General features: G+C 39.0%; 1 protein-coding gene and 2 long non-coding RNA genes across 3 annotated transcripts; 2 read left to right on the top strand and 1 right to left on the bottom strand.

Annotated features, from left to right (window-relative positions):
* Positions 1 to 3748: 3748 nt before the first annotated feature.
* Positions 3749 to 10347, top strand: LOC146706659 (uncharacterized). Its single transcript, XR_014921594.1, has 4 exons — positions 3749 to 3861; positions 5583 to 5615; positions 9641 to 9800; positions 10020 to 10347. It is a non-coding gene; the product is annotated as an uncharacterized LOC146706659 (long non-coding RNA).
* A 4490-nt stretch (positions 10348 to 14837) lies between these two features.
* myod1 (myogenic differentiation 1) lies at positions 14838 to 18613 on the bottom strand. The gene is made up of 3 exons (XM_085464865.1): positions 17869 to 18613; positions 17128 to 17209; positions 14838 to 16433 (listed from the first exon to the last, which is right to left on the bottom strand). Exons 1-3 carry the CDS (start codon positions 18454 to 18456, stop codon positions 16204 to 16206), a joined length of 900 nt encoding a protein of 299 aa, XP_085320991.1. The 5' UTR covers positions 18457 to 18613; the 3' UTR covers positions 14838 to 16203.
* A 3567-nt stretch (positions 18614 to 22180) lies between these two features.
* Positions 22181 to 24301, top strand: LOC146706657 (uncharacterized). Its single transcript, XR_014921593.1, has 3 exons — positions 22181 to 23081; positions 23789 to 23892; positions 24027 to 24301. It is a non-coding gene; the product is annotated as an uncharacterized LOC146706657 (long non-coding RNA).
* The last annotated feature ends 1675 nt before the right edge of the window (positions 24302 to 25976 follow it).

Genomic DNA, 25976 nt, shown 5'->3' with positions numbered 1-25976 from the left:
AGTGAGCACTTTTAGTAGGTCCTAGCTGGGTCAAACATGGGAAACACTTAACTTGGTCCAAAATGGGAAACACATGTAGGACCCACTTGGGTTTTCCACCTGGGATAGACATGGGCAAACACAGTCATTTAAGGATAGGCTGTTGTTGTGTGCCCCAGGTGGGGCAAAGTTAGGTAATCAATATATGTTTTAGTATCGATGACACAGGTGGGCCCCACCTGGTCAAACTAAATGGGTCGCACATGGGCAAATGCAAGTCAGACCCTGAAAACATGTCTATGTAGGCCCCATATGGGTTATGTTAAGTTAATATGGGCATATATTTTATGTGGGCTCAAGATTGTTTAGTATATATGGGACCCACTTGGGTTTCTCACATGAAAGCCATATGGGCAAAACCAAGTGGGAACATATAGTAGGTCCTGGCTGGGTCAAACATGGGAAACACTTCACTTGTTTCAAAATGGGAAACACACGTAGGACCCACTTGGGTTTTTCACCTGGGTTAGACATGGGCAAACACAGTCATTTAAAGAAAAGCGTTTGCTGTGTGCCCCAGGTGGGGCAAAGTTAGGTAATCAGTATATATTTTTTAGTACTGATGACACAGGTGGGGCCTACCTGGTCAAACTAAATGGGTCGCACATGGGCAAATGCAAGTCAGACCCTGAAAACATGTCTATGTGGGCCCCAGGTGGGGCAAAGTGAGGTAATCAATATATTTTTTTAGCACTGATGACATAGGTGGGGCCCACCTGGTCAAACTATATGGGTCGCACATGGGCAAATGCAAGTCAGACCCTGAAACATGTCTATGTGGGCCCCAGGTGGGGCAAAGTTAGGTAATCAATATATTTTTTTAGCACTGATGACATAGGTGGGGCCCACCTGGTCAAACTATATGGGTCACACATGGGCAAATGCAAGTTAGACCCTGAAAACATGTCTATGTACGCCCCATATGGGTTATGTTAAGTTAATATGGGCATATATTTTATGTGGGCTCAAGATTGTTTAGTATATATGGGACCCACTTGGGTTTCTCACATGAAAGCCATATGGGCAAAACCAAGTGGGAACATATAGTAGGTCCTGGCTGGGTCAAACATGGGAAACACTTCACTTGTTTCAAAATGGGAAACACACGTAGGACCCACTTGGGTTTTTCACCTGGGTTAGACATGGGCAAACACAGTCATTTAAAGAAAAGCGTTTGCTGTGTGCCCCAGGTGGGGCAAAGTTAGGTAATCAGTATATATTTTTTAGTACTGATGACACAGGTGGGGCCTACCTGGCCAAACTATATGGGTCACACATGGGCAAATGCAAGTCAGACCCTGAAAACATGTCTATGTAGGCCCCATATGGGTTATGTTAAGTTAATATGGGCATATATTTTATGTGGGCTCAAGATTGTTTAGTATATATGGGACCCACTTGGGTTTCTCACATGAAAGCCATATGGGCAAAACCAAGTGGGAACATATAGTAGGTCCTGGCTGGGTCAAACATGGGAAACACTTCACTTGTTTCAAAATGGGAAACACACGTAGGACCCACTTGGGTTTTTCACCTGGGTTAGACATGGGCAAACACAGTCATTTAAAGAAAAGCGTTTGCTGTGTGCCCCAGGTGGGGCAAAGTTAGGTAATCAGTATATATTTTTTAGTACTGATGACACAGGTGGGGCCTACCTGGCCAAACTATATGGGTCACACATGGGCAAATGCAAGTCAGACCCTGAAAACATGTCTATGTGGGCCCCATATGGGTTATGTTAAGTTAATATGGGCATATATTTTATGTGGGCTCAAGATTGTTTAGTATATATGGGACCCACTTAGGTTTCTCACATTAAAGCCATATGGGCAAAACCGAGTGGAAACATATAGTAGGTCCTGGCTGGGTCAAACATGGGAAACACTTCACTTGTTTCAAAATGGGAAACACACGTAGGACCCACTTGGGTTTTTCACCTGGGTTAGACATGGGCAAACACAGTCATTTAAAGAAAAGCATTTGCTGTGTGCCCCAGGTGGGGCAAAGTGAGGTAATCGGTATATATTTTTTGGTACTGACGACATAGGTGGGGCCCACCTGGTCAAACTATATGTGTCACACATGGGCAAATGCAAGTCAGACCCTGAAAACATGTCTATGTGGGCCCCAAATGGGTTGTGTTAAATTAATATGGGCATATATTTTACATGGGCTCAAGATTGTTTAGTATATATGGGACCCACTTGCGTTTCTAACATCAAATCCATATGGGTGGGCATCCAATGTAGGTCCTAGTTGGGTTAGTGATGGTAAATGTGTACATTGGTTCAAAATGGTAGCACATGCTTATGTGAGGATTCTTCTTCTGTGAAGAGCCTGAGAAAGTGTTATTTGAATAAAGGAGGATTTATTTCAAACAAGCCCATCACAGATTGCGCACAACCCAGGGAGTTCTGAAAGTCAAATTGTAAAAATAATCTCAAAAGAAAGTATGAACATAACTCTCTTTTATAACCTGCAGACGGCACCCACGTGGTACCATTCTCTAAGAAATCACCCTAACTTTAACATATTTGGCACAACCTCAGTCTATCACTTTTGCTACCCTTACGTACAGTCAGATGTTCTTGACCCTTCATTTTTGACCCTCTCAGTATTTAGCCTTGGCTAGCAAATGTACTCAAAGTCCACATTGAGACCTCAAGATGTTATGTGTTATCAGACACTACAACCCAGCTGTCAAGTGAGACTATAGGAACTTTGGTGTTTTTGAACATTCAATGTTACTCAAAACACTCTGCACACTATTCCAAATAACTGGTTTGAAACTGGTTACTTTTTAATTTTAGATTTCATTTTATGTACTTAATGTGAACTCTGCATGGTAGGCTGCATGGTGAGGCTCAGATAAGATAAAATAAGGACTTCATGATTCTTCTTAGGTAAATTCACTTGTCACAGCAGCAATAATAAGTGATTAAAACGGACACAAGAGTAGAAAAAAAGAAAAGCAAAAAATACGAATAAAAAACCTAAGATAAAAGTGAATTACACAGACAAAATCCAGATTTGGCATTTGCAAATTAAGGATTACTGGTTGTTCAAACAATTAAGACTATTTACTTGAGCAAACATGCAGTTGAGGATTTTTAGTAGATCAGACACACTCTACTGTATTAGAGAAAAGACAGTTAGTTACATGGAAGATGGAAGTTTTGGTTAATCAGATCCAGTAAAGCTCCTGAAGTATATTACCGATCTGTTAAAATGTTACTCTTCAAACTTGTGCCCTCAAATTATATAACCAGAAATAATTTATATTTTCTTTGAACTAGTGGAAAGGAGAGGGAATGGGGTCTTTCAAGCAGTCACACTTCAACTGTGAAACTCCCTTGTCCTTATGGTGTATTGACACTATTGAAACTTTTCAAAACCAGTCTAATGTTAGAAGAGCTTTTAGGTAAACTGTTATTCTTCTTCTTATCATTATTATATTTTTATTAATTATATTTTTATTATGATGTTGATTTGGGTGACACTTTTTGATAAATATTATATATTACTTTTTAAAACATATTAACCATCCCTATGCTTAAAAAACTTTTAAAAATAAAATTGTTCTTTTAAACTTGTGCATTGTTTGACTTTTAAAATTTTTGTATCAGGTGTAAAACGACTTTTTAAATAAAGTTGTTTTTAATGTGAGCAGCTCCTATTGGCTCGTTTAAAAAGAGGGAGGAGCAGATTGCACCGCCTAACGTCTAGTCTTCGCGGTCTTTCGTCTGTTGCGCCTTTTCTCTCCCTGGTGTTTAAGAACGTGGAGGACAAAAGGATACCAAAGAATCGAAAACTATGACAAAGGTAAATACTTAAAGTTTGATACGTTTTCATCAATGGTTATTTTAGTAACTTTCTATAGTCGTCCTAAACGGTATAAGGGGGAGAAGCATAACATCTTTAGCTAGCAGGTAGAACTGGGTTAATTTGCTGCATTGTCTTTGGCAAACATAATTTAAAGTTACTTAAAAAACTCTTACTGCCTATATTCTACTCAATAAAGTTCATCTTATCTTATTCTGTTTTCATTGCACCATTCTCTCTATACAGTTTTTGAATTTACACACTATAACGTACACGGCAGTTTTTTTCTGTGCTTCTGCAACTGTTTCTTGGGTTTTCCTATAAGGTTTTTGTAATTAATTTAAAAAATTTATATTATTTTTTTGGCTTTAGTGGATTCCTGCTCAGCTAACTCGGCCATTATGCACTACCCAGTAAACAAAATGGCTGAACAGTATCTTAAATGTCTGAACATGAGCTAGTCATACCATGTTACGTAATATTCATGTGCAGTGTAGCAAGGTGATTGTTTAAATTACAGGAGTAGATGCCTGCAGCTGAAACGGTTTTCTGATCTGAATACGGTAATGTTACCAGATATGCATTGTACTATGGGAAAACGGTGGTGGATCAGTGTGTAAAAAACCCCAAAAGAAACACACAGCGTCTTTAGCTCAAACACTGTCTGATCACTCTCTTAGATACTGTGCTGTTCCATCTAGTTATTGGTTACTGAGAAATGTTAGGTCATTAATTAATTAAGAGAGTGCAGCTGTTCAGATCAGATGGTGAAGTAGGAAAATGCAGAACATGTTATTATAGCTGAATGCTGTGTAAAATACTAGTAATAAATCTAACTCCCATTTATGGCTTTTACTACTGTGGGGCTAAATAAAAAATTACAGACAATGAAATCTGCTACAATTACAAAGCTTAAGTTTAAAACAATTATTATATATTAAGCATTTTTTTGCTCTTTTTTTTTTTTAATTCTTTTTGCTAATAATGGACTCAATTTTATTATCAACTTCAAAGACCTATTAAACTTTTAAACCATTAAATCCAGGAAATTAGATGCCCGTAAATGTACGAGACCCTCTTTATGTCTAGTATCCCCAAATATTTAATAATCCTTTCTAAAAGTACACAAATTTTGTTCTTTTCAATTAAATATTGCATGTTCAATGTATTCTTGAGCAGGTAAAAATTCCACTAAATTAGTTTTTGCATATTTTTAAGTATAATCAAATTTTTATAGTTTGCGAGTACTTTTAATTTGGAGATTTTGCCACTTGATTTGAAGTTTGGATAGTGCTTTATAGTAATTTGTAAATGTTTTGAACTCATCTGGCTTCTTAATAATTTAATAAAAAATTAACAAGCCATGTAATAATTTGAAAACCACTAGGGACCACTTATAAAAAAGTAATTCCTTTTTTACTTAAAGGAATTTAGGATTTATGTCTGTCAAGTCATTTGTTCTGGCATAAGTCACCATTTTGATATATCTTCCTGTGACTTTAAAGTCTGTCAGCTAGTTAGATACATTTTTGCACTGCTAGTGTTTTCTGCTTGAATTAGTCAGTTTATCATATAAACACATGCAGTGCCTTTCAAACTTTTAATTACACTGTTCATTTTGTGCATTAGTAAGAGAATCTTTTATATTGAATTATCCTGGGAAAAAACAAAAATGTTTGTATTTTCTCATGCACTTTCTTTCATTTCCTTATCACGTTTAGATTCTTCAAGATCACAAGCACCATCTTTGACATGTAAGTAACTTTCATATTATTTGTATTACTTATTATTATTATTATTATTATTATTATTTTTGAAAAGTGATGGTCTTTGGGGCATCCTTTTTTTTTATTGGTATTAAGTATATATATTTATTTAGGCACAGGAGGCAATGATCTATTTTAAAATTTAACATTTATTTAATTTTCATCTTTTATGCTAACAATAATGCCAACAGTGTTCTCTTCACTTGACCCACAACTCTGACAGTTTTGGTCCTCTGCTCTCCTCACAATTGGCTGATTTCCATCTGAGCTGCTACTGTCAACTGCATTAAACTGATTTTACATTGCCTTGTTATTCTAATCTTTATCTGCGTTTTGGACTCCAAACATTCACACCTGCTGTTAGTAACCAGAGCTCACAAGAGTGTAAGGCGTGTAGTTCAATAAAGTGATCGATGTGTTCACTAGCTGATTTCAATAAACCGGTAACTTATCAAATCCATATTTTATAGGAAGTACATTACTGATAAAAGTGGTAATAAACACGGTAACCAATAAAAATTTAAATTTCCTGTTATAAAAAAAAATACTGCAGTGAGCTCGGTTTTCTAACACCAGGTGTGAACATCTACAGTCTTTAAGCGCTGGTAAAGATTTAAAAATAAAAGCATTCAATAACATAACATTAAACAGTAAATTAGTTTGATGGTGTTGACTGCAGCAGCTCAATGTTAATCAGCTGATGGTGATGGAAGCAGATGAGCGTTTTTCATCATGGTTGTTAGTGATGTGTTGGTCAAAACGAAACGGCTCTTTGAAGTGAACGACACAAGCGTGTTTTTTCTCTCTCTCTCACCCTCTCTCTCGCACTTTTTTTCCGCTTCACTCTGCACGCGAGCCTTGTGCTTTGCGCTGGGAAGAGGGGGGAGGGGCGGTTGTTACACACGCAGTAGCACAGTAACAGAGCAGGAGGGAGAGAGAGAGAAAGAGAGCCAGGGACAACAACGTCACATTACAAAGGTATAGTAATCATCCACAACTATTTTCAATTGCGGATGATAAAGGATTCAGAAAGTTTATTCATGCAGGCCCATATGACAGAGAATGTGCATCTTCTGTTTGTTTTCATATTATAATTTATATTTGTGTTGTGGCAGTGTTTTGTGTTGTTTCACTTTAAATTTGTTTAAAAGGAAAAAGCTGTAAATGTAAATAGTTAAAAGTTGAAATGTAAATAGTTGTTTTTTTTGTATTATATGATTTATTTATTACATTTTATGTGGAGAGAATAAATAAAAGTATATTTACGGTGGCTGCTAGAGACAAAGCACGTACAAACCCCAAAACACGTAAAAACTCCATAGCACGTACAAAACACAACAGAAGTGCTCCAGGATGCTAGGCACAGTGTTGAGATTTTGTTACCTAGTGGCTACACAAGCCAGGAAGTACCAACGACCGGATTTGGTGTGTGGTAGTAACAGGTAAATGAACAGCTTTTGGAATTTTTTATGAATATATATGAGTGCTTGTGTATAAATACACAAAAAATACACATATGATTTCAATTGTGTAAATTAAGTGATCTAGATAGCTCTGTTTTGGAAGTTCAGTTGACGCTAGAAATGGGTTTTGGAGTTTGTACATGCTTTGTCTCTAGGGGCCACCATATATATTTATATATAAACATATATAAATAAAACCACATTTCTTTTTTTACATTAGTAATTCCTTTTGTTCATAATTTTATATTGTTGTTAATAATAAATTAATTAAAGCAACAAAACAACCTGAAGAGCCGGTTGGGAGCCGAAAGAGCCGGCTTTCTAAAAAGAGACGAAAATCCCATCACTAGTTGTGTAATATGCTGGTATTGATATGATCAAAAATGAACTGAGTTGTTTCGTATTCTATAGAAATTGTACATCTAATTAATAACAAGGCTTTCTGCTGATGTTATTAATTAAAAATTTATTGTTTTATTTTTAAGCAACAACTTTTTAGCATGCAATCAGTCCATGCTGTACAGGACAGATTTGTAAACTGTGCATACAAAAATAGACTATTTTACAAAATTGCTCTTTCAACAAATGTAAATCACAGCAGATTTTTTTTGTTGTAGGTGCACTGTCACAACTAGAAATGTGGGGGGAAGTCCTCAAAGTTGAAGGCAGAACAGGAAAATACATGGAAATAACAATTTTCCTTTAAATGGTAAATGGCCTGCATTTTTATAGCGCTTTTCTAGTCCCTAAGGACCCCAAAGCGCTTCACACTACATTCAGTCATTCACCCATTCACACACACAATCACACACTGGCGATGGCAAGCTACATTGTAGCCACAGCTGCCCTGGGGCACACTGACAGAGCACATCAGTAAAGGTCGATCTGGATACTTGATAACTGTTGGTATAGGTATGACATGAATTTGAATCTCCATTATCACAGGTTTTAATTGGGAGGGAACATGCAGATATACAGGAGGACTATAAACAGCAATTCCTATTGCATACAACTGTTTTAGAAAATACCAACAACACTGTTAATTTATCACTTGCTGGTCTATAGACTTTACAGTGTGGATGGATGGAAAATCCATCTGGCTCCACTCTGGCTGAATTGGTGCTACAAACAACTCTGCGCTCGGCTTTCCTGGCTGTGTGTGGATTTATACTTACACATCCAAATTTTGACCCTATTTTTCTTCCTTTCAGCTGATTGGTCAATTTCATGTCAATCACCAATTAAACAATCCAATCAGAGAACATCTCCAGAAGTTGATTCTGTTCATCTGGACGTAGCATTTTCAGTGGGAGAAAATGCTGCAAGCGCTACGTCCAGATGAACAGAATCAACTTTTGGAGATTTACTTACCTGGATGATTGAGCATGCATCAAGACAATCAGAGAACAGATAGGTTTGGCTGTTGGAGGGCTGCATTACGGAGCTTCAGGTCCTGGAAGAATAAATTCCCTTTTACATACCAGACCAGCATTTTTCTTCATTAGCACGAAGGAAAACAGTCTGTGCGTGTCAGAGTTCTGTGGTTTTTGTGTCACAGGGCTTATAATATGTGTAAAAATCTGGCCAGGGACCATCACATCACACTGCTATCATATTTTTCTGTTGCTATCATGTTTTTTTTCTGAGATGTTGTTACTTTTATGACAGATGTAACGAGAAATCTTCCAGAAAGTTAAATTTTTTATTCTAATCAAATATTTGATTCTGATAACAGATAAAGATTTTTTTTTTTACTTTTGTTCTGCTATTTCATAGTTTATACAAATTTTGGCCAATTCCTATTTATTTTAACCCTTTAGCCCCCAAAAAGTCGCCAGCGACAGGTTTTTCCAAACCTGTCTCGTCAAACCTGAGCTCTGCCAGGGGCCCAACACGCCTGGACTTTTAGAAGAAAAGAGATGTCCGAAAAGAAACCACAGGGTCAAATACTTAATTTTGTTCAGTGTTTTAGAGTTATTAATTTGAATTGACTAATTTAAATATTTTATTCATGTACATTTTGATTGCCTTTAGTAAAAATGGCAAAATTTCAATTTCTTTTTTCTTTCTGTTATTAATCCTTGATTACATTCATATAGTATACAGTAGAGGAAAAAACCTACCAGACCTACCAGTTATCCTGCGTAACATTATTGGGGATAAAGGGTTAAGGAAGCGCAATTAATTTTTTTAGTTTAGCTTGTGTTTACTACCATTTTTTTTTTATCACCACACAGTAAACATTAAGTAATATGTAAAGTGTCCATTTATCCTCCATTCCGGTCCATTATCTTAAGCTTAGGCTGCTGCCCCTCGACCCAATCCGGTACTAAGTAGAGAGGCCCAGACTTCGCTCTCTCCAGGCACTTGGCCCAGCTCTTCCGGGGGAATCCCAAGGCATTCCCAGGCCAGCCGAAAAACATAGTCCCTCCAGCATGTCCTGGGTGTTCTGGGTCTCTTCCTGGTGGGACGTGCCCAAAACACCTCACCAGGGAGGCATCCTAACCAGATGCCAGTATCTAATCTGTCCTTTTTGTATGTTCCCCTCAGGTTGCCATGGTAGCAGATACAGGGGAAACAAGTGTAGACGATGCCACAAGAAGGATGATGAAATTCCTCATATCACCTGAGCTGGCTGTGGAGTACAACATGCTTGGCCGACATGGGGAAAAAAAGTTCAGAGATTTGCGTCTTTTTAATGTTGTGTATGGTAAGTTAGTTTCACTTGAGACATTTGAACTTTAGAAAACTAAACTTTTTTAATAAAGTGTTTGAAAGTGTAACTGAGATTGGTTATCATGCAATTTGTATATATTTTTTGAGGCAATAAAGTGAAATAAACATTGTTCTTTGAAAATCATCACCAAATGAAGTAAGCTAAGATTAACTTTACTTTGGCTTGCCCGTTTTTCTTCTTCTTCATTTGCAGAGGCACTGAAGAATTATTTAACATCAAAAGTCAACTTGCAAGAAGCAGAGAAGGCTCTGTCCAAGTGGTTCAGTGGAGCTAAAGACAGAGGAGGACCGAGGGCTGCAAGGGTACAAAATAGACTTACGGCTCTGTAAAAAAACAAACCCTGCTGATTCAAGATAAGCTTTTGAGTTTTCCATCTGACTTTTTCCCCATGTTGCTACAGTTCCAAATATCTAAGGAATTTTGCTGTAGTTTGACATTTCTAGTTTTTAAACGTTTACGCACTTTGGAATACAGTTACGTAAAATCACAGTTGTTGGACAAAATAAATGTGAAAAATGTTGTTTTGTGTACCCTCGTGATTTTTGAAATGGTTTTATTTACAAACTAGATTTTGTTTGCGGTCAGCTTTAATATATTTGGTGTCTTTGTGTCACAGAACCCGTATTAGCCGTCTGAAAAATTGATTTTGTGACTGTTTTACTACATGGGGCCCACTCAGTGCCAGAACTTAGTCAATTCAAACTAGAAATAAGATGCAAATACAGAACCCACTGCTAATGCCATTCCAACTTTTTAGCTCATGTTTTCCTCATGTTGTACCCACTAAGAACTTGAAAAATGGGGCCTAGGTGGGTTTCAGTGTACTTTGCCCAGTTGGGGTCCATTTAGTTCCCAGATTTTACCAATATAACACCGAGATGGGCTTATAAAATGGGGCCATTATGGAACCCGCGGACAATCCCACTTAAAACCCACTTTTTAGCCTATGTGGTACTCACATGGTACCCACAAAACAACTTGAAAGGTGGGGCCTGGGTGGGTTTCTTTGTACTTTGCCCAGTTGGGGTCCATTTAGTTCCCAGATTATACCAATATAACACCGAGATGGGCTTATAAAATGGGGCCATTATGGAACCCGCGGACAATCCCACTTAAAACCCACTTTTTAGCCTATGTGGTACTCACATGGTACCCACAAAACAACTTGAAAGGTGGGGCCTGGGTGGGTTTCTTTGTACTTTGCCCAGTTGGGGTCCATTTAGTTCCCAGATTATACCAATATAACACCGAGATGGGCTTACAAAATGGGGCCATTATGGAACCCGCGGACAATCCCACTTAAAACCCACTTTTTAGCCTATGTGGTACTCACATGGTACCCACAAAACAACTTGAAAGGTGGGGCCCGGGTGGGTTTCTGTGTACTTTGCCTAGTTGGGGCCCATTTAGTTCCCAGATTTTACCAATATAACACCGAGATGGGCTTATAAAATGGGGCCATTACAGAACCCGCGGACAATCCCACTTAAAACCCACTTTTTAGCCTATGTGGTGCCCACATGGTACCCACAAAAACTTGAAAGATGGGGCCTAGGTGGGTTTCTGTGTACTTTGCCCAGTTGGGGTCCATCTAGTTCCCAGATTTTACCAATATAATACCGAGATGGGCTTATTAAATGGGGCCATTATGGAACCCGCGGACAATCCCACTTAAAACCCACTTTTTAGCCTATGTGGTGCCCACATGGTACCCACAAAAAACTTGAAAGATGGGGCCCAGGTGGGTTTCTGTGTACTTTGCCCAGTTGGGGCACATTTAGTTCCCAGATTTTACCAATATAACACCGAGATGGGCTTATAAAATGGGGCCATTACGGAACCCGCGGACAATCCTATATGGGGCCCATTTTTCAGCCCATTTCCAAACCATATGGGCCCCACATATAAATGTTGGCTGGGTATTAAATGTTGAATTTAATGCAAGGAACATTCCGTTATTTACCGCAGTCAATCTGTCCAGCTACTCTGGAGGAGGCTGTAAATGTTGTGACATGAGTCTGATATGAGTCAATGAGTCAGTGAAGCTCACTTCTGTCCAATGACAGTGCTGCTGAGGGGAGTTGTTGAGGATTTCCTCTACTTTTCTGTCGGTAACCGCTGCTATTTAGCCTCTGTTAGCTGCTGTTAGCTGCTGTTAGCTGCAGCCCGGACATCATTTCAGAAGATGAGGCTTGAGGTAAGACAGAAGAGGATAACATCTTATTCAGAGGCCTGTCACACTGTCTCTTTCCTTTGCTTTTCCGCTTCTTTGATGACAATGAAACACGGGTATGATGCTTCATATCATGAGGCTGAAGGTGCAGCTATAAAATAATATTTGACTCCAGGATTCAAAATCCCCACAGGTTCTTGTCTCCTCTGCCTTTGGTTTTCTACATATGTGTCTGAAATCTAGTCAGATACATAAAGCATGATAAGATGGAACGGCGATGTCCAGCTCGGCCACTGACATGGCAACATGGCAGCTTTCACAAACAGGTGCCAGCTGCTGTTTATGAGAATGCATCAGTTTGGTGAAAGACATAATTACACACTAATCAATATATATTTAGGAGTAAAATATTCTTTTTTTCTACTAAATAACCTCACAAAACTTACTGTAACTTTACTAAAAATTATATTTAAATATCATTATTGTTATTATCTATTCATTTTTATTAGTTTTAGAAGAAAAGCTGAAAAAAGTTTAGAAAGCACATTACATTTTTTCATATTACTGATATTTACCTGCATTCCTGAACAGAAAAAAATTAGGAAAAAATGATTTATTTGTGGAAAAAAGAAAAAGATCACTTTCACTGTTATTTTGTCACAAGCTGCCACACAGCCAGTGACAATGGCGGGAGACAAGACAAGCTAAATTGCTAAACATTATTTTATTCACCAAAAAGGAAAAACACAAACAAGTATGAGGAGTCACAAATACCAGTGATGACACAAATGCACGTGTGCTGATGTTGGCAGCAGTGCAAAGGACTAAACACACCAAAACCTGGAGGTGCCAATTGCTGCAGTTCTTCTGTAGAATCACATGATGGCGCTGTTGGTCTGTGTACCACGGAGCAGAGCCTCAGCATGTAAGTCAAGGTCACAGGAACAGCATCGGACAATGTTTGTGTTTGTTCAGAAGCGTTTTAAAGCTCAAACCTTCATTAGTCGTTTAGGGATTTAAAATAACTTGAATATTATAATTGTTAACAGAGTTATTGTGACAGTCACCATCACTCTTAACTAAAGTACTTACCCGATACAAAGATAAAAACCGATCTGTCAACGTCTCATTCACCTTGTGGTGCAGAAAGAGTTCAATTACGTTCTCTGCTGGAGTCCTTCCTCATTTGACAAACATCCAATGTGATTGGCTGAGCCTTTCAGGGAGCTCTGTTTAGTTTTAGCAGCAGCAAGCCTGCGCTGCCTGGACCTGCGAGGAGGAGAGGAGGACGGCAGCAAAAAGGAAGACCCTGGATATAAGAAAGTATTTTTCAAAGAAACCTGTAACTCACTTAAAGTGAAGTTCACTCATAAAATGTGTCCGTCACAATAACGTTACAGGCTATGCTAGGCCCACATGCCAACCCTCCCGATTTTTCCGGGAGAATCACGAATTTCAGGAGCCACCATTCTACCGAATTTCTCCCGATTTTCCACCCGGACAACAAAATTGAAAAACCATATCCCATATCGGCCAAGCCAATTCCAGTTTCCAACAATGGCTACTACTGCATCTACTTAGTTTTAATATTGCTCTTATTACTCTTTCTGGGTCGTAAAATAAACTTTTAACATATTTTCCAGGGAGAAAGTAGCTGAGTAAACTTCAAATATCTGAGCCGGTGTTGTGCCAAAAAGTGATTTCCAATGTTTCCGTGTGTTTTTTATGTGTAATATCGTTATGTATGTTGCTAAATAGACTTTGGTGAACAGGTATTACAAAGGGGTTATATATCAAATTAAAAATTTACCTGTTTGTCAAGTATCTTTGTAACTGTGTTATTGTACTTACATTATAATCAATCAGCTCCCGTTTGTCCACTTAAAATATATTTACAGAACTATTTTTGCATTTGTCCTCTTGGCCAGATTACTCTTGAAAGAGACATTTTAAAAGCCAACAATATTTTTTTTTTAACTGCATAAATAAAGGATACATAAAAGTCACTGCCAAAAAGTGATTGCGGCTTCTACCTTGTTACAGGAATGTTGTTTGTTGCTCAGGATGACTTGATACATTTGGGATACACTTGACATATGTTTCACATATTATAGACCAACAAGTTATTTATAGCAGTTTAAATACAGGCAATCAGTTTTTGGCACAACACCGGGTCCTCAGGTGGACGCAGCCTCTGAATTTGGACATCCCCAGCTTGTTTCCGGCCGGACAATAATAACGGTGACATTTAACTTTTTCATCCAATAAATAAACATTGTAAAATTGAAGTTTTTTGTACGTATACCACTCCCCCCAGCCCTTTTGAAAAGTATGTGCAAGTATGTGCGAGGCTTTGGCCCACATCAGTCTAAAATTGTATGTAACCGTGAATAACGTGTTGCCATGTCCACCAGGAGAGACTGGACAGTATAGATGTAAAACAAATATGCCAGCAGTTTATCTCAGTTAACGAGAGGAGCAGGCATGTGTTTGGCTGCTTCACATAGTGGACATTGAGTTGTTGTGTGGGGAACCAGTCGTCCATGTCTGTTGCTGTAACTGTAGTTCATGTTTAGAATAAAAAATCCCAGCTCACTGACTTGATAGGAGCAATAGTGCCTAAAATGTTGCTAATTTTGCTGAGAGATCTTTTACTTTGTGGTAATCTTAGATGAGTAGTTTTATGGACAAAAACCACCAGCTGCTTTGAAATTTATGTGTTCAATTATTTTAAATATCAAGGCAATGAAAACGTTTTCTTGAAAATTTTCCCACAAAAAATTATAAAATTTTCTAAATAAATTCTGGACATTAAAAAAAAAACAAGACATCATAAGTCAGAGTCATATGTATATATTTTGTATAAATAAGCATTTATTTGTCTTTAGACTGTCACTCATTTTCAGATGTATAAATATAAAGTTTAACATTTTTCACAACAAACAAAAGCACGTACAGACAGAAACATTAAATACATAATTAATACTTTCAGTAGGAACAAATCAGCTCTTATTTACAGAATATTTACAGAAACAGAAAAGTGGTCCTCCGCTGCAGTGAGTGAAATGACAAATGAAAGAAATTAAAAATCCGTTTTGGACAGGAAGGAGGTCTGAACCTACTTCAAAACTGACGGGAGGAAAAAAAGTCACTACAATACTTCTGTACCCGCAGGCCGGATTCTGTTAAGCTTTTACTGCAGAAATTTGTGCTTTTACATCAAGTTTCCTTCTAAAATGTCAAACAGTTACTGTAGTTCCTTTTTCCTCCTGAGGGAATCGAACAGCTGGGGCCTTTCGGACTTCAGATAGACGAAAGTGGAGGAATGTTAATGGGTGGTTTTTGGCCTCCGTCCTTCATCAGCTAGACTATACACAGAAGGCTGGAGTGGGGAAGGTGGGGGATCCATCTGAAAGACTAAGCTGAGGCTTAAAATATTTTTCATAACTTAAAATTAAATAAAAATACAGCAAGAACCGAACTGGTTTCTATTTAAAACGTAACTATAGAATTAAGTGGTCTGATCTCGACTTATTTCAGAAACAAGAAAAGGAATCTGGGGTGGCTGTGGAAGCTCATTCCTGTTTGGAAAATTAACTAATGTAGGTAACTTTGGAATGATAAAAGCAACTTTTCATTTGTATGACATACAAGGTCAAAATTAAGACTTCAGCTCCTGACTATGACTTTTTAAAATCATTTTTTTCAGGCTCCTCCTTTTATTAGCGTCTCCGTGTAGAATCAACAAACCGCATCTGATCATGAAACATTGAGATGTTTAGTTTGGACGCTTAAAAAAAATCTTTCTTTACATATAAGTTTGAAATCAGTAATTCTAGATTTTATCATTCCTTTGTTAAACATATATCTAATAACTGAAAATAAATCTTAGGTATGTGTACTTTTAATTAGACCTCACAGCCACGGGATTTTTTTCTTGGCAACTCAATTGAAAACACTTAAAATGATTTTTACTGCTGATCTTTTTTTCTGGCAGGAATGAGCTTCCATACATTGATCTAAAGAGAATAAATACATAAGAAGCAGCTGATCAACCATAGTGGTGGTTTCTCAGTTCAGCTGGTGTAAATAATCATTTTCAGTGTGTGTGTGTGTGTGTTCTTATGGCTGGATGGCTTGACAAGATTTGGGGATTTTTTTAATTTATTGTAATTTCCGAGTTGAATATCTATGTGTGAGGGTCTATAGGACTTGGTAAATCAGGCTGGGGTCCTGACTGGCAGTCGGAGACGAGACCTGAGTGGTCGCCGGGGCAGTGCCTGCTTCACCCACCGGCACAGTTGTCGTCGGTGGGGATCCTGGGCCGTCAGCAGGCGGCAGCAGGCTGCTGTTATCGGTGGAGATCCGCTCCACAATGCTGGACAGGCAGTCCAGACTGGACACCACTGAACTGCGTTCGCTTTTCAGACCGCCTGCACAAAAAACAAGACATCATAGTAAATAAAAAAAAAATCATTAGGCTACTATGAGTTTAAAAAAAAAAAAATATTTCTATCATTCATATTGGGGGACAAAGGTGACAAAACTGTTGTTATGGAAACACAAAAAACATAATCAAATCATCATCATCATCAAAACAAACCCCAAACCAATAATAATAATAATAATGATAATAATAATAATCTAGCTTTATTTTCAAATTATTTCGAATTAGTTGTTAGCATTAATCACAGATCTAGTTTAATTGTTTTCACGCTTGTTTTGTATTTAGGCTGCTTTACAGAGCTTAATTTAACTCAGAATATTGTCTCACTATTTCAGCTTCTGTATTATATATTAATCATTTACTGTCGAAAAGATCTAAAAAAAAACAAAAAAACGAAGAAACGCTCTCTTTTTACATCAGCTGAAATTAAAAATGAGCTTTTAATTCAGCGTATGGTTTATAATCTTACTTTTATACGTTGCTCCTAACATTAAAATTACCATTAACATTGAACTTTTACGTTTTAAACAATTAAATAAAGAATCAGTTCAAAGAAAGCACAGCATCAACTGTTTTATTGGCCTGCTGCTTTTATTGCGTCTTCTATTTGTCTTTCCCCGCTAACTGCCGTCACTTTACTGCGTGGTTTATTTTAAACACGTATTAAAATCATTTCTTACCGTTTGGAGTCTCGGAGAAATAAGAGCTGCTGTCATAACTTCCTCTTCTGGTTGTCTGACAGGTGGGGCCGTTAAAATCCGTCTGAAGAAGAAAAGAGAAAATTAAATATTGACAGAGACACTAAAGAATCCACCAGAGAAACCCCGCAGAGTGATTAGAAAATAAATCTAAATAAGTGTGTGTGTGTGTGTGTGTGTGTGTGTGTGTGTGTGTGTGTGTGTGTGTGTGTGTGTGTGTGTGTGTGTGTGTGTGGTAATGGTTGAGTCACGGTAGCTGTTTGTGTCATACCACGTTAATAAAGTCCCTGAACTCAGATATTATTTTTTTCCATCCACGTCTCTCCGTTTGTTACATCTGGGGTCTAAAAACGGTTTAAATCTGTTTCCTGTGTGTTTGGTGAGACGAGACGAAAGAAAATGTTTTAAAGACACTTTGAAACGAAATTTGCTTCGTTCCGATTCTGACACAAAATGGCCAGTAATGAAAAAGTTACACACAGGCAGCTAAATGATTCTATTTTAAATCACTATTTTACATGAAATTTAAACGTCATGAATAAGAGAAAAAACGAATTGCTTGATTTGTCTCGATTCATCATAATAAAAGAATTAAATTAATATTAAACATCAGTTAAAATAAGAGTTGGAGCAGACAGTAAAATATCCCCAATTCCTTTGGCTAAATTCAAAAGATGGTCGGCTCCGTGCTCCTCTCTCACACCTGTCGCTCCTTGAACTCACCATGCCGTCGGAGCAGTTGGAGCGGGGGCTGGATGCGTCCGAGTCCCCGCTGTAGTGCTCCAGCACCGGGTAGAAGCCGTCTTCCTGGCCACCGCGCAGCAGCGCCTGCAGGGACTCGATGTAGCTGATGGCGTTGCGCAAGATCTCCACCTTTGGCAGCCTCTGGTTGGGGTTGGCCGTCGTGCAGCGCTTTAGGGTCTCGAAGGCGTCGTTGACCTTGCTGAGCCGCCGGCGCTCCCGCAGTGTGGCCGCCTTCCGCCGGTCCGCGTTGGTCGTCTTCCTCTTGCAGGCCTTGCAGGCCCAGAGCAGGCAGCGGCCCGCCTGGTGGTGCCCGCTGGGGGCGCGGACGTGCTCGTCGTCCTCCACCTCGGCATGGTGGTGGAGGTGCAGGAGGGAGGACGGGGAGGAGGAAGAGGAGGAAGGGGAGGATGAGGATGAAGAGGAGGAGTCGTCAGGCTTCAACAGCCCCACATGGACCAGCCGCGGGTCCAGGTCCTCGAAGAAGTGCATGTCACTGGTGTTAAAGCAGGGGTCGTCATAGAAATCATCAGCGGTGGGGATGGGGAAAGAGATATCCGACAACTCCATGGTTCAGTCCAGAACACAGCAGGAAGAAGAAAATCCAGTGATGACCAAACTTTTCTCTCTTTTTTAGGGAAGAACTGAAATGTGAAGCAGGATTCGGGGCTTTTGAGGGAATGTACAGTCCTGTCACAAACTGATCTGCCCTCCAGCCGTTGACCTGGATCCCCTTATACCTGGGACAGTGGGGGGCGGGTTCAAGATAATGGAGTCCACCGAGGTCTGTCCAATCAGCTGCTGGCAGGAGGGGTTTACAGCTTCACGGTAATTAGTGTCCGATTACCCCTCACAGGGCAGTAATGTACTGCTGCACACGGCGGGGGGCGTGTGGGAAATGTAAGTTTAATACATACATTTAAAAAATGCGTATCGATATCAGCAAAGTAAATATGCATCTGTTAAATAGCTGTCATTATTCCATGTGGTATACTTTTCTGTGTATTGGTTCATTGTCATGCTTTATTTGTATAATTTGAATGAATATTAATGACCTCTAAGGAATCATGACGTCATTAATTAAATAGTTTTATTCACGGCGTTATAATGCATTTAATTTGCAAGATGGACTGACGACATGTTCGAGTTAATTAATAACAAAACATATAAAAAATGAAAATATATACAGTTCAGTTATAAAACGCCTTTGTAAACCAAAGTAAAAAACGTGTCTATGCACTGGCGTTTACAATTATAATAATAACAAAGAACGGAAATTAGAACAATTTTTGAAAATTAATTATTAAAAAATGAAGATTTAAACTTGGTGGTAGGAGGTTAAAACTGTTGACAAAAAAAAAACACAAATTAAAGGCTAAATATAACTGATGTAGGAAAAAAAATCACAATTAATATTAATAATAATAATAATTATTATTATTATTGTCATAATGTGGTATGGGTTTATTATTTCATTATTATTTCATATTTCATTATTCATTATTTTATCTGTGTATTTATTTGTTTGTTTATTCATTTAATTCGACAAATATGTCGAATGTAGATATGCATGTAGATATAATTGTAACCTCTGACCTCCTCTGTACCGTCCTATCAGAGCAGAGTTATTCCTCCAAGAAAAAGGGAAAATACAGCTTAAAACACACACACAAAAAAAAACAATTAATAGTATTAACAAATATATATTTATATTAAAACACAATAAGTGATGCATCACTCATGCAACTGTATAGAAAGTCTCCATACAGCGATCAGGCTTCGTGTCTTTGCTGCGCCGCTTTTCAAGTGTAAATACTGCATGAAAGTGTGAACCGAGCAATCAACTTAAATGTCACCGAGTTTATTTTTAGATGCAGTGTTTCCCCTGCGACTGTCTGCACCCAGGACTGACCTCCTCCTCTCAGCTGTCACCGCTGCACCCGCTGCATCCACAAACTGCAAAATGCGCATTATCCCTTTTCCCAAAACACGCCGGCAGCTGTGCAGCTGCAGTGCACAACTGCAGCAGCTGGAGGGCGCCGAAGAAGCAGCCATCAGTGTGCAGGATGAATATCGCGCTCTTCTTTACTCGTGAGGTGAAATTTGCAGGCTATGAACTCATCCAGAGGTAACAGTTGTTAGAGGCTGTTTGCTGAGATGATGCTTGAAGTAGGTTTTCCTATAAGTACGCGATAAAATGGGGAAAATGCAAAGAATACTTTTTATTTTTTATCACATTTTTTTTTCCAGTTCTGTGACATACACAATGCACCAGTTAAAATGAATCACAAAGACCCCTGAAACTCCACGTTATTTTCTTTTTTAATCCAAGCTTCAATCTCTAGGGTGAAAAAAATAATAATGAAGGAAATGAAATTAAAACCAGAACCTGCAGTTCCTCCAATGTTCATCTGAGGCTTCAAATATGAGTTAATTGACTAATTCCCGTGTTTTTGTATTGTTTGGCCAGGCAGAAACACTGCTTAGAGAACAGGTTAGAGTGACTGAAAATAGAGATGGACATGTACTAACAAGCGAAGAGGCGTTGATCAGTGAGCAGCAGCACAGCTTCATGCCGAGAAAGATCCTTATACACATGAAGTTTGCTTCAAGAACATGAACACTGTGAGGAATCTTGGAGGCATTTTTGACCAGGATGTGTCTTTCAGTGCAAATATTCAACAAATATGTTGGATTGTGTTCCTGCAGAGCACTTCATTCTCAGACTGCTGGTTTATTCGTGGTACCTAGAATATTGAAAGTAGAATGGGAGGCAAAACCTTCAGCACTCAGGCCCCTCTTCTGTAGAACCAGCTCCCAATGTGGATCTAAGAGACAGACACTAGCTCTACTTTTAAGATTAGCCTTCAAAATGTTCATTTTTGATAAAGCATAGAGTTAGTGCTGGAACAGGTGACACTGAGCCCTCCTGGGGGATTGTCACTCTGTGTTTAATTATTAGTTATGATTAATCTCTGGATCTCTTCCACAGCATGTCTTTGTCCTGTCTTCCTTCCCTCATCCCCAGCTGGTTATGGACGATGTTTTCCCCTCCCTGAGCTTCTGCCAGAGGTTTCTTGCTGCTAAAAGGAAGTTTTTCCTTCCCACTGTCGCTAAGTGCTTGTCTGATTGTCGGTAACTGTGCTTGGATAATACAATTGATTTTCATTGAATTGAATTTAACTGAATTGCGGTTGGATCATCCATCATGGATGCAGTGGACATGCAGGGGGTTGGTGTAACAGAGGAAGATGCTAGGGATAGAAGCAAATGATCCATGGTGGCGACTCCCTATAGCCAAAAGATGAAGAAATTAAAATGTCTAATGTTGAAGCAGAAATAAACATGTTTCCAAGCTGCTGCAAAAACAGTTCTGTTTATGAGGTGCATGGCCACATGGAATGACAGGTGGGTGGAAATACAGGTGGGTGTAGCTCGAGCTATTGGCTAAGCTTCACCTCTGCTAATCTGAACTTCTACTTTTGAATCTAATGTGCAGATTTCCACATTCCTGCTCCCAGAGGCTGAACTTCTGGTGTTGTGCTAATCCACTCTCATAGAGACCTTTACATTTTTCACTCTTTTCATAACAAGGCTCCAAAAACATGGTTCTCTCACCGATACATATTGCTCAAGGTTCTGAGGCAGGCCAGTAGACTCATAAACTTTGTTTTTCACTGAAAACTTTCATATGGTATCAAAGATTGGCAGACCTTCTTTACACTTGACACTCCAACTAAGTTGACCCACTTTTGTTGCAGTGTTTGTAACTGAGTCTTTCGCCATGATATGTTCCTGTTATTTAAGCATCCTTGCTGTATTTAAAGCAGTCTGGGGATGTTATTTATGTCACTTCAAAGCAAAATGATCCTCAGCAGAAGTCTTTGCACTTTAACTGAATGAAATGAAACATAAAAACCAAACTAATGGGAAATGCTGTCCTGTGGAGGGACACAGTATTTGAGAGACAGATAACAAGGTGTCCCAAACTGCTGCTGACTGGGCCCGGGCCTCAGGCCTGAAGCAATTTTACACGACTCATAAAGCCGGGGCTGCGGTCGGAGGCCACGCTGTGACGCGCCAACGCCACCACCGCCGAATCCACTGGCCATCTGGAAACGCCATCAGCACCACCATCCCTCTGCCACAGCATTAATCTCGCCAATTTTCCGGAACTCAGGGGGGGGGGGGGGAATGTACACCCTGACTGGCTTATGGCCAGAGTCAGGGGCAGGTCTCCGGGGGTTTAACCTACCCTCACCCTTTCCTCCACCGCCTCACTCCGTCCGATCACTAACGCCTGCCCCAAATGAAGAGCTTCATTCTAAAATGAGATATCTGCCGTTTGAAAAAAGAAAAGAAACGCAGAGATAGAAACACCTGCTCTGACAAAATGACGGATAGCGGGGGGGAAATAAATCCTCGTGCTGAGACGTTCCGGGATGAACGTGAGGTTGCTGTCGGAGTAAAACGAGAAGGCAGTTGCAGACTGAAGCTTCTCTGTCTCACAGATAAAGTTCAGATCGTAAATATTGTTTCAAAATGGATCCACAAGTCAGCTCCTCACTGGATAATTTAAATGGCCATCAGGACCCACGAGGCTTCTACCACAGCAGCAGTGCTCATCACGGCATCTCATGCCTACTGAGGTGTCCCTGGGCAGCAAATGCTCTTGACCCTGACCTCTGGGTAATGTCTGTTTTTTCCATGGCTTAAAGTGAGAAAGTACATTAACTCAAGTACTGCTAAATACTGTATGTTTGACGTTAAACGTGGAATAGACAGTAAGACGCGTTATTGCAAAATGTAGAAAAAGCGTGATAGATAAATCCATGGATGTGGATCCTCCTGCTCAGAGGCTCTGACTATGAGTTCAGACCTGTTTCTATATAAAATGAAAAACTTTTGAGCTGCTGTGGAAGAAATGCCCAAACTACAGAAGAGACCAGCAGTTAGTGTAGCAACAATACGTGAAATAAGAGACAGTGATGTGTACCCGGCTGGCAAATTTGAAGTGAAGTATTGAAGCTACGGCTAGGAGCAAAGGAGGCTGCTGGTCGACAGATGGCAGGTCGGAAATACGGAGGGTGATCGACACAACCAGAGCCTGGCTTGTCCACTAATGACTAACTGTGATAAAAAGTGATGTTTGATGAGCAAATCACTTCATACGAGGACAAGTCTTAAAAATCAAGGTATGACACTCCACATGTGACAGGTTTTTCTGCAATACTTTACTGAAGTGATTCATTTAATGCATCATGATAAATAGTAGTTTTTTAAAAGACAACTTAACATTACAGGCTGTCCTGTCACCAAAACACTAAAATGAGACTACACAAGTTTGTGTCACATAAAAGAAGATTCTTATTAAAGCAATTCATCAGAAACATGTCAAGGATGTGTTAAATAATCCTATAAACTACTCATATAGCTGAGCAATGAAAGTACTGTGAAACACTAATATGACGGACAGTAACAGTTAACTTATGTCCCTGACTTATTGAATCAGGTGGAGCGAGTGTAGATCTGCAAAAGACTTAGAAGACGTGTTTGTAGCTCTGATTTCAAGTTAGATTTTTACATGACAGGAAACTAAATAATAGTCAGATTTAATATTTTTCATTCACGTTTAATATAAATTCCTATAATATAAATTTATTAGAGTACCAATCAATATAATGATGGGAACACCCATGTTTTTAATTAACTAAACATCCTGTCTCATAAATAGAGTTCTAGCTTTTTGTAACAACCGAAGTGATTGAAATGTAGTCAAAAATTCAAATTCGATAAACATTTTATCATATCAACATGATATGAAAGCATACTTTGCTAAGTTGTGTGTGTAGACACACCACTGGTTCATCTATTCATTTAAGTGTCCTTTTGTGGTGTTAAGTAACTTAAGGATTGGACTGAAAATGAGAGAAAAAGCAGCCAATTCCCAAAGGAAAACTTGGAACGACCTTCGGAAAGAGACGGCTCAAGACTTGCCATAACTAAGTATGAGTAGACGATGGGTCCTACAGCCATATTTCTGAATTTTCTGCATCTTTTTCATCTTGTGTCTGTGTCCTCTCACTGGCTCAGAGCTGAGCACCCTCCGTTCATCCTCCTCTGTTGTTTCACTTCGGCAGGATGAGTGACAGGAGGGGCTGGTTGGTCTCCAGGAGGAAATAAAGGCTGATTGTCAGCCTGGGACCGAGGTCAACAGGACTCACACCACCGATATAGCTGCCCCTGACCCTCAGACACATCAGTTATCACCTGAGCTGGACCCCACTGCAACAGACACACTGCAGGAGGCCGCTCAGCTTCCACCAGGTGATGCTGTGCTAAAGGAGGTCTGGCAGAGGATCTTTTATTTCATTTTCAAAGTCTTAAACACGACAAATAAAAAAATGAACAAGTACTTCTTTGTCTTACCAAATTCTACTTTATATTTTTATTAATGACAATAATGGACTTCTAAGTCTAACAAAAATAAAAAGGGCCAGACCTGCAGACTGACAGCAGAGGTGTCAGCCTCCACACCTGCTGCCTGCTGTAAACCACCAACACTACAACTACTGCATTGTCCCCCACTGCTGGCAGATTGCTTTACACACACACACACACACACACACACACACACACACACACACACACACACACACACACACACACAGAACAGGATTAGGTCGGAGCTACAGATTTACTGCTCTACAGTTGTTGGGTTTGTTGTGTTTGTGGACTGAAGCCTGAGACTTTAGACTGAACGTCCTTTTCTACTCTAAAGCCCAGGTTGACTTCATGTAACGTTTATTTATTGAGCGCTTTTAACAGAAAAACTGTCACAAAATGTTGTTCAACACAAAAGAGTGAAGTAAATAAAAAAGTACATGCCATAATAGCCGAGAAAAAGACGTCACGAGACACAATAAAATAAACAGGTATGTCTGGAGAGTTTTTCTGAGTTATGCGTTTCATATTAGACACGCCCACCAATGGTTTTATTGCTGTTTCGTTGTATTTTAAGCATTGTATTTATTTCCTAAAATGACACTGCATTAATTATACTTCAGAATGTGAGTCATTATGGTCTAGCCTGAAACATGATGTGAAAAACATAAACATACACTCAGTTTGTCCAGACGTTTATGAAGAACATTTAGGAAGAGCACAATTTATTTATTCAGTTGACATATATTGAAATGCAAGTTTGGTTTATTTCATATAGTTACATAGTTTACATTATGTATAAAGTTTCTTTTGTGAAGACAGCAGGCACATGTCCAAAGGGGGTACATGGGGTGGCACCAGCACCTTCGAAATATGATTGACTTTCCTGCAACTGGAGTTCACAGAGAGGGAACTACATTAGACAGAAGAGGGGACTCAAAGGATGAAGGCAGACTCGAGAAAAGAAATTGATTTGTGTAAAAATCAAGTTTTGTGGAAGCTATTTTGATAGTTATAGTTCCTGAATCTCTGTGGCAAAGGTGGAAAATGCAGAGTTAGTATGATGGAGCTTGAATAGCCATAATACGTGGTAACAGATCAGGTTGGGGAAAGTCTGAACTGTACAGATGAGAGATTTTATTTGTACTTTTCTACTTACAACAGCTCACGATGAACCTATCCATGCATCGAGACATTTGTGATGCCTATTCTTGTCACTGTGTTCCTTCTCTGCCACAGGGAGGAGTCTAAATACTAAATAAGATGGTTTTTACTAGAGATGTTCCTGGTGACTAATTTCTTAGTCAGCTAAATGAGGGAAAAAAGTCTAAAACTAAGAAACAGATATCAAGTTATATTTGAGAACTGTTTAATGTCAAATAGTCATTAAACAAAGGCATTTTTAACCATTAATCACATTCTTCATTAATGAATGGTTGTATAATATTAGGACACAGCAATTTACCATCATTGGGAATCAATTAAATGTAAAACAATTAGATTAAAGGACTAGTACTTCTGCTCCCGACTAGTAAAAATAGCGACGCCTAGTCGCAAACATCGGTAGTAATTTCATACTGCTTCTCTGGTCTTACTGACCACTCAAAGCATTGACATACCAGCGCCGTGCTTTATATTGTGTTATA

Source organism: Copadichromis virginalis, linkage group LG7 (genome assembly GCF_057382275.1).
Source record: "Copadichromis virginalis isolate Kocher_CV1m ecotype Utaka linkage group LG7, C_Virginalis_male_GT1.1, whole genome shotgun sequence".
Lineage (NCBI taxonomy): Eukaryota > Metazoa > Chordata > Actinopteri > Cichliformes > Cichlidae > Copadichromis > Copadichromis virginalis.
The sequence above is the reverse complement of the archived record's forward strand: the minus strand, read 5'-3'. Positions and strand labels throughout refer to the sequence as shown.